Here is a 16901-nt window from a genome sequence, read left to right as displayed (position 1 = left end):
TAACATGCAAGTTATTAAATTAGGGGCCAAGATGTCTGGTTTCTCTGTCTTAAGCCACAAAGCCCTGCAAGCCAAATCTTGGTCAGCTGATGTTTCCTCCAAGTCTAAGCTTTTGGCTCTTCCTTACAAGGGTGAGACTTTGTTTAGACATGGACTGGCAGAAATAATATCTGATATTACGGGTAGAAAAGGATCTTTTCTACCGCAAGACAAAAAGATTAAATTTAAAGGACTTCAAAGTAATTTTTGTTCCGTCCGTAATTTTAAAGGTCGAAAATCTTTATCTTCTACTTCCAAACAGGAGCAATCCAAGTCTTCTTGGAGACCCAGTCAGTCCTGGAACAAGGGGAAGCAATTTAAGAAACCCACTGCTGTTTCTAAGTCAGCATGATGGGTCGGCCCTTGGTCCAGAATCGGATCAAGTGGGGGGCAGACTTTTTGTTGTTGTTGTTGTTTTGTGTTGTTTTATTTATACATTGGAAAATACATGTTGTGGACCAAAGAGAAAGAGTAGAATATTACATCTTTGCTCCAGTATTAAGATGAAGGGGGAATTTCAGACTATTATACTATTCCATACTATTATATCTTCATATTATTGTATAACATTGTGGTATATTGTATGCTTGAATTAAGAAGTCAGTGGACAACTAAGTAAGGAGGATAGGATGATATATATTTATGTACTGGGAAAGATATGAGATGAATATCCTTTTTGCGTGTGTACATACAATATGGATGGCCTATTTCGTTTCTTTCTTGCTGTTCTTTTTTTCTGTTTTGTTGTTTTATGCCCCACAAATGTTCAATAAAAAGATAAAGAAAAAAAAGTGGGGGGCAGACATTCTTTGTTTTGTCAGGAGTGGTTACGAGATGTCCCAGATCCTTGGGCTGTGGGCATTGTTTCTCAGGGTTACAAGATGGAATTCAAATTTCTCCCAGTGGCAGATTTCAACTCTGAAAGTTGCTTGCAGATCAGGTAACAAGAGAGGCATTCTTGAACTGCGTTCAGGATCTTTTCTCTCTAGGAGTGATTGTTCCAGTAAAGGAACAGGGTCTAGGATTCTATTCAAATCTGTTTGTGGGTCCCAAAAAAGAGGGAACTTTTCGTCCCATTTTAGACCTAAAGTGTCTCAACAAGTTTCTCAGGGTGCCGTCCTTCAAAATGGAGACCATTCGGTCCATTCTTTCTTTGGTCCAAGAGGGTCAGTTCATGACGACCATAGATCTGAAGGACGCATATCTTCATGTCCCCATTCACAGGGATCATCACAAATTTCTGAGGTTCGCTTTTCTAGACAAACATTTTCAGTTTGGGGCTCTTCTGTTTTGCCTTGCTACAGCTCACAGAATTTTTTAAAAGGTTCTGGGGACTCTTGGCAGTGATAAGGTCTCTGGGAATTGCAGTGGCGCCTTACTTAGACGACATATTGGTTCAGGCACCATCTTTTCAACAAGCAAGCTCTCATACATACTTTTCTATGTTCCCACAGTTGGAAAGTGAATCTGGGAAAGAGTTACCTTGTTCCAGCTACAAGGGTTGTTTTCTTAGGGACTATAATAGATTCCCTATCTATGAAAATGTTTCTGACGGAGGTCAGGAAATCCAAAATTCTCTCTGCTTGCCTCTCTCTTCAATCTACTGTTCGGCCATCAGTAGCTCGATGTATGGAGGTGATTGGTCTGATGGTCGCTTCCATGGACATAATTTCATTTGCTCAATTCTATTTGAGAGCTCTGCAGTTATGCATGCTCAGGCAATGGAATGGAAGCCATTTGGATCTGTTTCAGAGGATAGATCTAGACGTATAAACGAGAGACTCTTCCGTGGTGATTTTCTCAGGAACAACTGTCTCAGTGCACATGCTTCTGGAGACCTTCTTGGGTGATTGTGACCACGGATGCCAGCCTGCTAGGCTGGGGAGCAGTCTGTGACTTGTTAGGAGTGCAGAGATTATGGACTCGGGAAGAGTCTGCTCTCTCCATAAACATCTTGGAGTTGAGAGCGATTTATAATTCTCTGATAACTTGACCTCAGTTGGCTTTAGCCCGCTTTATCAAATTTCACTTGGACAATATCACTTCAGTGGCTTACATCAACCACCAGGGAGGAACTCGGAGTTCCTTAGCCATGAGGGAGGTGGCTCGGATTATTCAGTGGGTGGAAGCTCACAATTATTGTCTATCTGCCATCCACAATCCAGGAGTCGACAATTGGGAAGAGGATTTTCTGAGCAGACAGACATTTCATCCTGGGGAGTGGGCTGTTCATCTGGAGGTGTTTTCCAGGTTAACCCTCAAATGAAGGGGGGTGCCGTAGTTCGATCTGATGGCCTCTCGGCAGAACGGCAAGCTTTCAAGGTACAGTTCAAGGTTAAGAGATCCGCAGGCAGCTCTGAAAGATGCTCTGGCGGTGCCTTGGGGGTTCGGTCTAGTTTATCCGTTTCCTCCATTTGCACTCCTTCCACGAGTCACTGCTAGTATCAAACAGGAGAAAGCGTTCTAATAGCTCCTGCATGGTCTCGCAGGATCTGGTATGCAGACCTAGTGAAGATGTCTTCTCTGCCTCCTTGGAGGCTTCCTCTGAGGAAGGACCTTCTAACTCAGGGTCCTTTCTTCCATCCAAATCTCGTTTCTCTGAAACTGACTGCTTGGAGATTGAAACTTGGTTTTGTCTCAGCGTGGTTTTTCTGAGTGAGTCATTGAGACCATGATCCAGGCTCGCAAGCCTGTTACTCGAAAAATTTACCATACTTGGAGTAGGGTTAGGATTCCTAGAATTTTGTCTTCAGGAAGGTCTGGAGAAATTGTCAGTCAGTACTCTGAAAGGTCAGATTTCTGCTTTATCTATTCTGTTGCTTAAGCGTTTGGCGGTTGTGCCAGATGTTCAATCCTTTTGTCAGGCCCTGGTCAGAATCAGACCTGTGTTTAAGTCGGTTACTCCTCCTTGGAGTCTTAACCTTGTTCTTAAGATTTTGCAGCAGGCTCCGTTTGAGCCAATGCATTCCATAGATATTAAATGATTATCTTGGAAAGTTTTGTTTCTTGTTGCTATTTCTTCTGCAAGGAGAGATTTGGAACTCTCGGCTTTGCAGTATGATTCTCCTAACCTTATCTTTCATGCGGATAAGGTGGCCCTACGTACTAAGTTGGGGTTTATTCCTAAGGTGGTTTCAGTTAGGAATATTAATCAGAAAATTGTTGTTCCTTCTCTCTGTCCCAATCCTTCTTCTCATAAGGAGCGTCTGTTGCACAACTTTGATGTAGTGCGTGCTTTAAAATTCTATTTACAGGCGATTAAGGGTTTTCGCCAGTCCTCTGCCCTTTTTGTTTGTTTCTCGGGAAAGCGTAAGGGTCAGAAGGCTACTGCTACTTCTCTTTGTTTTTGGTTGAGAAGTATGATTCATTTTGCTTATGAGACTGCTGGACAGCAGCCTCCTGAGAGAGTTTCGGCTCATTCCACGAGGGCTGTCTCGTCTTCTTGGGCTTTCAAAAATGAAGCTTCTGTGGAAAAGATTTGCAAGGCTGCAACTTGGTCCTCTCTGCATACTTTTTAAATTTTTTATAAATTTGATACTTTTTCTTCGGCTGAGGCCTCTTTTGGGAGAAAGGTTCTTCATGCGGTGGTGCCTTCTGTTTAGGTCTGCCTATCTTGTTCTCCCTCCCTAGTCATCTGTGTCCTCTAGCTTGGGTATTGGTTCCCACTAGTAATTGATGACATTGTGGACCATATCTTAGGAAAGAAAACAAAATTTATGCTTACCTGATAAATTTCTTTCTTTCCGGATATGGTGAGTCCACGACCCCACCCTTAAATTTAAGACGGTTATTTTTGTCTAAACCTCAGACACCTCTACACCTTTTGTGTTATTCCTTTTTCCATTTCCCTTCGGATTTTTGGAGCACTTACCGGTGGGGGGCAAGTGGTCTGTTATAGGGTAAGAGGATTTTTGAGCACTTACCGGTGGAGGGCAAGTGGTCTGTTATGTGTATAGGGTAAGGGGATTTTTTAGCACTTACCGGTGAGGGGCAAGTGGTCTGTTATGTGTTTAGGGTAAGGGGATTTTTGAGCACTTACCGTTGGGGGGCAAGTGGTCTGTTATGGGTATACAGTAAGGGGATTTTTGAGCACTTACCAGCGGGGTGGGGGGCAAGTGGCCTGTTATGGGTATAGGGTAAGGGGATTTTTGAGCACTTACCGGTGGGGGGCAAGTGGTCTGTTATGGGTATACGGTAAGGGGATTTTTGAGCACTTACCGGTGGGGTGGGGGGGGGGCAAGTGGTCTCTTATGGGTATAGGGTAAGGGGATTTTTGAGCACTTACGGTGGGGGGCAAGTGGTCTGTTATGGGTATGGTGATGTCACTAATCAGAGGTTAAGGTAACTGGTTGGGGGGCTAAGTATTGGTATTTAGCCTCCCTCATCTCAGATCTTTCAACCTCTGTGTGTCTTGAGGGGACGAAATATAAGCCCCCCCCTTTTTTATATGCACACTTAAAGGGACATGGAACCCATTTTTTCTTTCATGATTTAGATAGTGTGTGTGATTTTAAACAACTTTCCAATTTACTTCTATTTAATTTGTTTTGTTCTCTTGGTATCCTGTGTTGAAAAGCATACATAGGTTGGCTTAAGAGCTGCTAATTGGCGACTGTACATAAATATCCCTTTTTGTCATTAACTCACCCAATGAACTCAGCTAGCTCTCAGTAGTGCATTGCTGCTTCAACAAAGGATACCTTGTGAATGAAGCAAATTTGATAATAGAAGTAAATCGGACATTTATGTAAAATATTCTGTTCTGTCTGAAATAAAAAAATAAATGTCATTAAAGGGATACTAAACCCAATTTTTTTCTTTCATGATTCAGATAAAGCAGCAACTTTCTAATTTACTCCTATTATCAATTTTTATTCGTTCTCTTGCTATCTTTATTTGAAAAGCAGGAATGTGATGCATAGGAGATTGCGCTTTTTTTGGTTGAGAACCTGGGTTATGCTTGCTTATTGGTGGCTAAATGTAGCCACCAATAAGCAAGCACTATCTAGGGTGGTGAACCTATAATGGGCTGGCTGCTAAGATTTACATTCCTGTTTTTAAAATAAAGATAGCAAGAGAACAAAGAAAAATTGATAATAGGAGTAAATTAGAAAGTTCCTTAAAATGTCATGCTCCATCTGAATCATGAAAGAAAAGATTTGGGTTTAGTGTCGCTTTAAGAATACATATTTACAATTACTTTCCACTATACCCAATAGCGCAGAACAACGAGAGCGTTTATAAGGTGGTGGTGAAGGAGGAACCAGAGGGAGAAAATACAGACTATGGGGAAAGCCAGGCAGATACTTTTGCAGGTGAGTAATGGGTCAGTATCTTTTGGCTATAGATATATTTAGGGTGGTGGATGACTGGGGAGTCTGATATTCAGAACCTCGTCACTCAGGAGCGATATTGTAAGAGGTCTCGTTGGTACAGTGAGGCCCTTAAAAAATATAGAAACAGAAATGTTTGTTGTTTTGTACTTGATGTGAAACAGAGACTCATGACTATACAAGGTCTAAAGAAAGATTTAGTGCGACTTCTCTCCATGCCAGGCCCTGGGTGTCAAGTCGTCATGGCTGCCAGGTCCTGGTTTCTAATCGCCAACATAATGCCTTAATAGCCACCTGCAGAGTAAAATAACCAAATGTAAACAAGGGCAGGTGGACCTGTGAGCTTGCAATCGTGAGCCAAGCCAGAAGCATTATTTGCGAGTCTCACAAACTAACATTCAGCAAGGGCTATAGGTTACTGCTCTGTGTTACAGGAGCAAAGGGCAATTGGCTACAAGTAAAGGGTTAACTGCGGCTATGTGTACTGAGTTTTATATACTATGGCTGTGTTGTACTGAGTCAGCCAGTGTTTGGTGTGTTACTGAGATCCAAGGGGTTAAGTATTGCTGTTGTGGGTGTAAAATCACTGCCACTCTGTCCTCTCATTTACTGTCTCACTCTCTGTCCTCTCATTTACTGTCTCACTCTCTGTCCCCTCATTTACTCTCTCATTCTCTTTCCTCTCTCATTTACTCTCTCACTCTCTTTCCTGTCTCATTTACTCTCTCCCTCTCTGTCCTCTCTCATTTACTCTCTCGCTCTCTGTCCTCTCTCATTTACTGTCTTACTCTCTGTCCCCTCATTTACTCTCTCATTCTCTTTCCTCTCTCATTTACTCTCTCACTCTCTTTCCTCTCTCATTTACTCTCTCACTCTCTTTCCTCTCTCATTTACTCTCTCACTCTCTTTCCTCTCTCATTTACTCTCTCACTCTCTTTCCTCTCTCATTTACTCTCTCACTCTCTTTCCTCTCTCATTTACTCTCTCGCTCTCTGTCCTCTCTCATTTACTCTCTCGCTCTCTGTCCTCTCTCATTTACTCTCTCGCTCTCTGTCCTCTCTCATTTACTCTCTCGCTCTCTGTCCTCTCTCATTTACTCTTTCGCTCTCTGTCCTCTCTCATTTACTCTCTCGCTCTCTGTCCTCTCTCATTTACTCTTTCGCTCTCTGTCCTCTCTCATTTACTCTCTCGCTCTCTGTCCTCTCTCATTTACTCTCTTGCTCTCTGTCCTCTCTCATTTACTCTCTCTCGCTCTCTGTCCTCTCTCATTTACTCTCTCATTTACTCTCGCTCTCTGTCCTCTCTCATTTACTCTCTCATTTACTCTCGCTCTCTGTCCTCTCTCATTTACTCTCTCATTCTCTTTCCTCTCTCATTTACTCTCTCCCTCTCTGTCCTCTCTCATTTAATCTCTCGCTCTCTGTCCTCTCTCATTTACTCTCTCGCTCTCTGTCCTCTCTCATTTACTCTCTCGCTCTCTGTCCTCTCTCATTTACTCTCTCGCTCTCTGTCCTCTCTCATTTACTCTCTCGCTCTCTGTCCTCTCTCATTTACTCTCTCGCTCTCTGTCCTCTCTCATTTACTCTCTCGCTCTCTGTCCTCTCTCATTTACTCTCTCGCTCTCTGTCCTCTCTCATTTACTCTCTCGCTCTCTGTCCTCTCTCATTTACTCTCTCGCTCTCTGTCCTCTCTCATTTACTCTCTCGCTCTCTGTCCTCTCTCATTTACTCGCTCTCTGTCTTCTCTCATTTACTCGCTCTCTGTCCTCTCTCATTTACTTGCTCTCTGTCCTCTCTCATTTACTCGCTCTCTGTCCTCTCTCATTTACTCGCTCTCTGTCCTCTCTCATTTACTCTCTCTCGCTCTCTGTCCTCTCTCATTTACTCTCTCTCGCTCTCTGTCCTCTCTCATTTACTCTCTCTCGCTCTCTGTCCTCTCTCATTTACTCGCTCTCTGTCCTCTCTCATTTACTCGCTCTCTGTCCTCTCTCATTTACTCTCTCTCGCTCTCTGTCCTCTCTCATTTACTCGCTCTCTGTCCTCTCTCATTTACTCGCTCTCGCTCTCTGTCCTCTCTCATTTACTCTCTCTCGCTCTCTGTCCTCTCTCATTTACTCTCTCTCGCTCTCTGTCCTCTCTCATTTGCTCTCTCGCTCGCTGTCCTCTCTCATTTACTCGCTCTCTGTCCTCTCTCATTTACTCGCTCTCTGTCCTCTCTCATTTACTCGCTCTCTGTCCTCTCTCATTTACTCGCTCTCTGTCCTCTCTCATTTACTCGCTCTCTGTCCTCTCTCATTTACTCGCTCTCTGTCCTCTCTCATTTACTCTCTCTCGCTCTCTGTCCTCTCTCATTTACTCTCTCTTGCTCTCTGTCCTCTCTCATTTACTCTCTCTCGCTCTCTGTCCTCTCTCATTTACTCTCTCGCTCTCTGTCCTCTCTCATTTACTCTCTCTCGCTCTCTGTCCTCTCTCATTTACTCTCTCTCGCTCTCTGTCCTCTCTCATTTACTCTCTCTCGCTCTCTGTCCTCTCTCATTTACTCTCTCATTTACTCTCTCTCGCTCTCTGTCCTCTCTCATTTACTCTCTCTCGCTCTCTGTCCTCTCTCATTTTCTGTCTCTCATATAAGTAAATTGGACAGTTGTATCCAATTGTTCTGTCTGAATCATGAAAGAGATAGTTGTGTTTCATGTCCCTTTTAAGCGCTTAGGGTTAGGTGCAGGTTCATACAACAGATGTGTGTATGGGGTAAATATTTACTGATTACTCTCTGATGTCTTTTACAGAGCTCAGTGATGATGATATTTTTACCGTGGTAATTAAGGAAGAACCAGATGATTATGATATGGAGCGTGGGGGACCTTCCGCAGGTGGGTGACGTGTGCTAATACGATTATCTAAAGATTTAGTCACAATTACTCCCTCTATCTGCTGGAATATGGATAGTGGTCATAGCTCAACAATTAGCAGTGCCAGATCGCTGCGGCGACTGAAACTAGCAGCTGCTGTGATTAGTTTAGATGCTTTGACTAATCTTTGACTTATCTGTTTAGTATGAGGGACGTACAGAAGTAATAAATATATATATAAATCTGCCTTTAGGTTGCATGTATAAGCTATAGAATGACATTAATATTAGGTGCATTTGGCAGTTTCGTTCTCTTCCGAATGCTGTAGAAGGCGGCACCTTGCGGCTTTCGACTCTGTTCAGAGCTGAAATTCTTCTTGTGGAAGAGCAACACACTAAATCCAGATCTTAGTGTGTTGCACTTTCAGAAGAATAATTTTGGCTCCTTAAAGTGAATGTAATCTTTCATCGATTAGTGCCCGTTTTTTAAAAATACTATTAAAAACAGGGGCACTTTCGTTGATGAAAGTTTACATTGCACCGTATTTTACAAATATTTACCTTTCTCCAACATAGGTGTGTCCGGTCCACGGCGTCATCCTTACTTGTGGGATATTCTCTTCCCCAACAGGAAATGGCAAAGAGCCCAGCAAAGCTGGTCACATGATCCCTCCTAGGCTCCGCCTTCCCCAGTCATTCTCTTTGCCGTTGTACAGGCAACATCTCCACGGAGATGGCTTAGAGTTTTTTAGTGTTTAACTGTAGTTTTTATTATTCAATCAAGAGTTTGTTATTTTAAAATAGTGCTGGTATGTACTATTTACTCTGAAACAGAAAAGAGATGAAGATTTCTGTTTGTAAGAGGAAAATGATTTTAGCAACCGTTACTAAAATCGATGGCTGTTTCCACACAGGACTGTTGAGAGGAATTAACTTCAGTTGGGGGAAACAGTGAGCAGACTTTTGCTGCTTGAGGTATGACACATTCTAACAAGACGATGTAATGCTGGAAGCTGTCATTTTCCCTATGGGATCCGGTAAGCCATTTTTATTACAGAAAGAAAAAAAGGGCTTCACAAGGGCTTTTAAGACTAGACATTTTCTGGGCTAAAACGATTTATATATAAGCATATTTTATACTCCATAGCCTTGAGGAATTATTTTAATCTTGGGAATTATGTAAAATAACCGGCAGGCACTGTATTGGACACCTTATTCTCTAGGGGCTTTCCCTAATCATAGGCAGAGTCTCATTTTCGCGCCTCTATTGCGCACTTGTTTTTGGGAAGCATGACATGCAGATGCATGTGTGAGGAGCTCTGATACATAGAAAAGACTTTCTGAAGGCGTCATTTGGTATCGTATTCCCCTTTGGGCTTGGTTGGGTCTCAGCAAAGCAGATACCAGGGACTGTAAAGGGGTTAAATATAAAAACGGCTCCGGTTCCGTTATTTTAAGGGTTAAAGCTTCCAAATTTGGTGTGCAATACTTTTAAGGCTTTAAGACACTGTGGTGAAATTTTGGTGAATTTTGAACAATTCCTTCATACTTTTTCACATTTGCAGTAATAAAGTGTGTTCAGTTTAAAATTTAAAGTGACAGTAACGGTTTATTTTAAAACGTTTTTTGTACTTTGTTATCAAGTTTATGCCTGTTTAACATGTCTGAACTACCAGATAGACTGTGTTCTGTATGTGGGGAAGCCAAGGTTCCTTCTCATTTAAATAGATGTGATTTATGTGACACAAAATTTAGAGAAAATGATGCCCAAGATGATTCCTCAAGTGAGGGGAGTAAGCATGGTACTGCATCATCCCCTCCTTCGTCTACACCAGTCTTGCCCACACAGGAGGCCCCTAGTACATCTAGTGCGCCAATACTATGCAACAATTAACGGCTGTAATGGATAATTCTATCAAAAACATTTTAGCCAAAATGCCCACTTATCAGCGAAAGCGCGACTGCTCTGTTTTAGAAAATACTGAAGAGCATGAGGACGCTGATGATATTGGTTCTGAAGTGCCCCTACACCAGTCTGAGGGGGCCAGGGAGGTTTTGTCTGAGGGAGAAATTTCAGATTCAGGGAAAATTTCTCAACAAGCAGAACCTGATGTGATTGCATTTAAATTTAAATTGGAACATCTCCGCGCTCTGCTTAAGGAGGTGTTATCTACTCTGGATGATTGTGAGAATTTGGTCATTCCAGAGAAATTATGTAAAATGGACAAGTTCTTAGAGGTCCCGGGGCCCCCCGAAGCTTTTCCTATACCCAAGCGGGTGGCGGACATTGTAAATAAAGAATGGGAAAGGCCCGGTATACCTTTCGTCCCTCCCCCCATATTTAAGAAATTGTTTCCTATGGTCGACCCCAGAAAGGACTTATGGCAGACAGTCCCCAAGGTCGAGGGGGCGGTTTCTACTCTAAACAAACGCACCACTATACCCATAGAAGATAGTTGTGCTTTCAAAGATCCTATGGATAAAAAATTAGAGGGTTTGCTTAAAAAGATGTTTGTTCAGCAAGGTTACCTTCTACAACCAATTTCATGCATTGTTCCTGTCACTACAGCAGCGTGTTTCTGGTTCGATGAACTAGAAAAGGCGCTCAATAATAATTCTTCTTATGAGGAGATTATGGACAGAATTCATGCTCTCAAATTGGCTAATTCTTTCACCCTAGACGCCACTTTGCAATTGGCTAGGTTAGCGGCGAAAAATTCTGGTTTTGCTATTGTGGCGCGCAGAGCGCTTTGGCTAAAATCTTGGTCAGCGGATGCGTCTTCCAAGAACAAATTGCTTAACATTCCTTTCAAGGGGAAAACGCTGTTTGGCCCTGACTTGAAAGAGATTATTTCTGATATCACTGGGGGCAAGGGCCACGCCCTTCCTCAGGATAGGTCTTTCAAGACCAAAAATAAACCTAATTTTCGTCCCTTTCGCAGAAACGGACCAGCCCCAAGTGCTACGTCCTCTAAGCAAGAGGGTAATACTTCTCAAGCCAAGCCAGCCTGGAGGCCAATGCAAGGCTGGAACAAAGGAAAGCAGGCCAAGAAACCTGCCACTGCTACCAAGACAGCATGAGATGTTGGCCCCCGATCCGGGACCGGATCTGGTGGGGGGCAGACTCTCTCTCTTCGCTCAGGCTTGGGCAAGAGATGTTCTGGATCCTTGGGCGCTAGAAATAGTCTCCCAAGGTTATCTTCTGGAATTCAAGGGTCTTCCCCCAAGGGGGTGGTTCCACAGGTCTCAATTGTCTTTAGACCACATAAAAAGACAGGCATTCTTACATTGTGTAGAAGACCTGTTAAAAATGGGAGTGATTCATCCTGTTCCATTAGGAGAACAAGGGATGGGGTTCTACTCCAATCTGTTCGTAGTTCCCAAAAAAGAGGGAACATTCAGACCAATCTTAGATCTCAAGCTCCTAAACAAGTTTCTCAAGGTTCCATCGTTCAAAATGGAAACCATTCGAACAATTCTTCCTTCCATCCAGGAAGGTCAATTCATGACCACGGTGGATTTAAAGGATGCGTATCTACATATTCCTATCCACAAGGAACATCATCGGTTCCTAAGGTTCGCATTCCTGGACAAGCATTACCAGTTTGTGGCGCTTCCGTTCGGATTAGCCACTGCTCCAAGAATTTTCACAAAGGTACTAGGGTCCCTTCTAGCGGTGCTAAGACCAAGGGGCATTGCAGTAGTACCTTACTTGGACGACATTCTGATTCAAGCGTCGTCCCTTCCACAAGCAAAGGCCCACACGGACATTGTCCTGGCCTTTCTCAGATCTCACGGGTGGAAAGTGAACGTAGAAAAAAGTTCTCTATCTCCGTCAACAAGGGTTCCCTTCTTGGGAACAATAATAGACTCCTTAGAAATGAGGATTTTTCTGACAGAGGCCAGAAAATCAAAACTTCTAAACTCTTGTCAAATACTTCATTCTGTTCCTCTTCCTTCCATAGCGCAGTGCATGGAAGTAATAGGTTTGATGGTAGCGGCAATGGACATAGTTCCTTTTGCGCGAATTCATCTAAGACCATTACAACTGTGCATGCTCAGTCAGTGGAATGGGGACTATACAGACTTGTCTCCGACGATACAAGTAGATCAGAGGACCAGAGATTCACTCAGTTGGTGGCTGTCCCTGGACAACCTGTCACAGGGGATGAGCTTCCGCAGACCAGAGTGGGTCATTGTCACGACCGACGCCAGTCTAGTGGGCTGGGGCGCGGTCTGGGGACCCCTGAAAGTGCAGGGTCTTTGGTCTCGGGAAGAATCTACTCTCCCGATAAATATTCTGGAACTGAGAGCGATTTTCAATGCTCTCAAGGCTTGGCCTCAGCTAGCAAAGACCAAGTTCATACGGTTTCAATCAGACAACATGACGACTGTTGCGTACATCAACCATCAGGGGGGAACAAGGAGTTCCCTGGCGATGGAAGAAGTGACCAAAATCATTCAATGGGCGGAGACTCACTCCTGCCATTTGTCTGCAATCCACATTCCAGGAGTGGAAAACTGGGAAGCGGATTTTCTGAGTCGTCAGACATTTCATCCGGGGGAGTGGGAACTCCATCCGGAAATCTTTGCCCAAATCACTCAACTGTGGGGCATTCCAGACATGGATCTGATGGCCTCTCGTCAGAACTTCAAGGTTCCTTGCTACGGGTCCAGATCCAGGGATCCCAAGGCGACTCTAGTAGATGCACTAGTAGCACCTTGGACCTTCAAACTAGCTTATGCATTCCCGCCGTTTCCTCTTATCCCCAGGCTGGTAGCCAGGATCAATCAGGAGAGGGCATCGGTGATCTTGATAGCTCCTGCGTGGCCACGCAGGACTTGGTATGCAGACCTGGTGAATATGTCATCGGCTCCACCATGGAAGCTACCTTGAGACGAGACCTTCTTGTTCAAGGTCCGTTCGAACATCCGAATCTGGTCTCACTCCAACTGACTGCTTGGAGATTGAACGCTTGATCTTATCAAAGCGAGGGTTCTCAGATTCTGTCATTGATACTCTTGTTCAGGCCAGAAAGCCTGTAACTAGAAAAATCTACCACAAAATATGGAAAAAATATATCTTTTGGTGTGAATCTAAAGGATTCCCTTGGGACAAGATAAAAATTCCTAAGATTCTATCCTTTCTTCAAGAAGGTTTGGAGAAAGGATTATCTGCAAGTTCTTTTGAAAGGACAGATTTCTGCCTTGTCTGTGTTACTTCACAAAAAGCTGGCAGCTGTGCCAGATGTTCAAGCCTTTGTTCAGGCTCTGGTTAGAATCAAGCCTGTTTACAAACCTTTGACTCCTCCTTGGAGTCTCAATTTAGTTCTTTCAGTTCTTCAGGGGGTTCCGTTTGAACCCTTACATTCCGTTGATATTAAGTTATTATCTTGGAAAGTTTTGTTTTTGGTTGCAATTTCTTCTGCTAGAAGAGTTTCAGAATTATCTGCTCTGCAGTGTTCTCCTCCTTATCTGGTGTTCCATGCAGATAAGGTGGTTCTGCGTACTAAACCTGGTTTTCTTCCAAAAGTTGTTTCTAACAAAAACATTAACCAGGAGATAGTCGTGCCTTCTTTGTGTCCGAATTCAGTTTCAAAGAAGGAACGTTTGTTGCACAATTTGGATGTAGTTCGTGCTCTAAAATTCTATTTAGATGCTACAAAGGATTTTAGACAAACATCTTCCTTGTTTGTTGTTTATTCTGGTAAAAGGAGAGGTCAAAAAGCAACTTCTACCTCTCTTTCTTTTTGGATTAAAAGCATCATCAGATTGGCTTACGAGACTGCCGGACGGCAGCCTCCTGAAAGAATCACAGCTCATTCCACTAGGGCTGTGGCTTCCACATGGGCCTTCAAGAACGAGGCTTCTGTTGATCAGATATGTAAGGCAGCGACTTGGTCTTCACTGCACACTTTTACTAAATTTTACAAGTTTGATACTTTTGCTTCTTCTGAGGCTATTTTTGGGAGAAAGGTTTTGCAAGCCGTGGTGCCTTCCATCTAGGTGACCTGATTTGCTCCCTCCCTTCATCCGTGTCCTAAAGCTTTGGTATTGTTTCCCACAAGTAAGGATGACGCCGTGGACCGGACACACCTATGTTGGAGAAAACAGAATTTATGTTTACCTGATAAATTACTTTCTCCAACGGTGTGTCCGGTCCACGGCCCGCCCTGGTTTTTTAATCAGGTCTGATAATTTATTTTCTTTAACTACAGTCACCACGGTATCATATGGTTTCTCCTATGCAAATATTCCTCCTTTACGTCGGTCGAATGACTGGGGAAGGCGGAGCCTAGGAGGGATCATGTGACCAGCTTTGCTGGGCTCTTTGCCATTTCCTGTTGGGGAAGAGAATATCCCACAAGTAAGGATGACGCCGTGGACCGGACACACCGTTGGAGAAAGTAATTTATCAGGTAAACATAAATTCTGTTTTTACTTCTTCAAAGCTGGATCGGCATCCTCCACCTGCAAGTCCTCTGTACATTTGTCACCGGCTTCCTCCAATCACGGCTCCCCCCCCCCCCCCCCGAGCGTCCATCTCGTGAGGCCCTTGCATGCTTGGAGGAAGCCGGTTTCGTTATTGGTGACGTAGATACAGAGGACCTGCAGGCGGGGGATGCCGATCCGGCTTTGAAGAAATAAAAGGTATTTGTAAAATCCGGTGCAATGTAAACTTTCATCAATGAAAGTGCCCCTGTTTTTAATAGTATTTTTAAAAACCAGGCACTAATTGATTTACATTCACTTTAAAGAACCTAGAGCCGCAAGTGGTCGCCTTCAGCAGTGAATGAAACTGCCATATGCACATATCTAACAAATATTGCGTAAATGACGTTAAATATATATATATGATGAAGAATGGGGTTTCAGAGTTCAGTGCTCATAGAAGGGAGAAAACAAAAAAACAACAAACTTTGGTGCAGTATGTCAGCACTATAGCAATAAGGCAAGAAATGAGAGATAAAACTTGCTCAACTTTTTTGACCTCAAACATGTGAGATATGTTTGAAGCATGGGGGGGATGTAATCCCTCTGTGGTAAAGCTGTTTCTGGCTGCTGAGTAATTGCTTTTGTAGGAAACTTTCTCTTATTTGTATCCCTGGAGCAGTGACTTCTCTCTGGAGTATGGTGTGAATCTTTGTCTTTAATTTCTTGAAAGGCTTCTCCTCTTTGGAGTATGGTATGTGCTTTATGTGTGGAACCTGTTCACACACTGATATGGTAGTTGTTAGAAATTTCTGCACAGGTTCTGTAATACTTTGAGAATGATGTATCAAGGACACATTTTGTTACTGGTAAAAAAACAGCTTTTTCTCTTGTTAAGTGTAGTCAGTCCACGGGTCATCCATTACTTATGGAATATATCTCTTCCTAACAGGAAGCTGCAAGAGGATCACCCAGCAGAGCTGCTATATAGCTCCTCCCCTCACATGTCATATTCAGTCATTCTCTTGCAGCCTAACTAAGATAGGTCACTGTGAGAGGTCTGTGGTGTTTTTTAACTTAGTTTATTTCTACAATCAAAAGTTTATTTTAAATGTCACCGGAGTGTGCTGTTTATTCTCAGGCAGCATTAGAAGAAGAATCTGCCTGCGTTTTCTATGATCTTAGCAGACGTAACTAAGATCCACTGGCTGTTCTCATCTGAGGAGTGAGGTAACTTCAGAGAAGGGGAATAGCATGCAGGCCCCCCCTGCAAAAGAGGTATGTGCAGTAAATAATTTTTCTGAGGAATGGAATTGACTGAGGAAATACTGCTTATACCAATGTAAAGTAAGTTCAGCCTTAAATGCAGTGATAGCGACTGGTATTAGGCTGATGAGTGTGTGTACACTGAATGTATTTTTCTAAGGAATGGAATTGACTCTGAAAATACTGTTAATACTGAAATAATGTATGAGCCTTAACTGCAGTAAAAGCGACTGGTAGCAGGCTTATTAATAACACTTCATAACTTTTAAAATGTATGTTCAAAACGTTTAATGGCATGTTAATCGTTTTTTGTGAGGTACTTGGTGATAAAACTTATTGGGGCATGATTTTTACCACATGGCCATCTTTGTTTTCTGCATAGAAACAGTTTTCTGAGCTTCCCCACTGTTGTAATATGAGTGGGAGGGGCCTATTTTAGCGCTTTTTTGCGCAGTAAAAATTCAGTCACAATCTGTCTACTTCATCCTCCATGATCCAGATCGTCTCTAGAGAGCTCAGGGGTCTTCAAAATTCATTTTGAGGGAGGTAATCAGTCACAGCAGACCTGTGACAGTGTGTTTTGACTGTGAGAAAAACGTTAATTATTAAATTGTTAATCCGTTTTTGGGTATTAAGGGGTTAATCATCCATTTGCTGGTGGGTGCAATCCTTTGCTAACTTAATACATTTACTGTGAAAAATTGGTTGCTATAACTATTTTGGTTCATTGTTATTTCAACTGTGACAGCTTTTTGTGCTTCTTAAAGGCACAGTAGCGTTTTTTATATTGCTTGTAAATTTATTTAGAAAAGTATTTCCAAGCTTGCTAGTCTCATTGCTAGTCTGTTTAAACATGTCTGACACAGATGAATCTCTTTGTTCACTATGTTTAAAGGCCAATGTGGAGCCCAATAGAAATTTATGTACTAATTGCATTGATGCTACTTTAAATAAAAGTCAATCTTTAAATGTAAAGAAATTATC

The 16901-nt window shown here is 42.9% G+C and overlaps 1 protein-coding gene across 4 annotated transcripts in view; it reads left to right on the top strand.

Annotated features, from left to right (window-relative positions):
• Positions 1–16901, top strand: part of LOC128666737 (zinc finger protein 713) — a 143923-nt gene that overhangs the window by 27805 nt on the left and 99217 nt on the right. For 3 of the 4 annotated variants that reach the window (XM_053721491.1, XM_053721493.1, XM_053721494.1), the window contains exons 5-6: positions 5259–5354; positions 8158–8241. In XM_053721491.1, the coding sequence (XP_053577466.1) occupies positions 5259–5354; positions 8158–8241 (180 nt within the window). The remainder of the gene's footprint in view (positions 1–5258; positions 5355–8157; positions 8242–16901) is intronic. The other variant, XM_053721492.1, reaches the window with a different exon arrangement.

Source organism: Bombina bombina, chromosome 7, assembly GCF_027579735.1.
Source record: "Bombina bombina isolate aBomBom1 chromosome 7, aBomBom1.pri, whole genome shotgun sequence".
Taxonomy (NCBI): domain Eukaryota; kingdom Metazoa; phylum Chordata; class Amphibia; order Anura; family Bombinatoridae; genus Bombina; species Bombina bombina.
The sequence above is the reverse complement of the archived record's forward strand: the minus strand, read 5'-3'. Positions and strand labels throughout refer to the sequence as shown.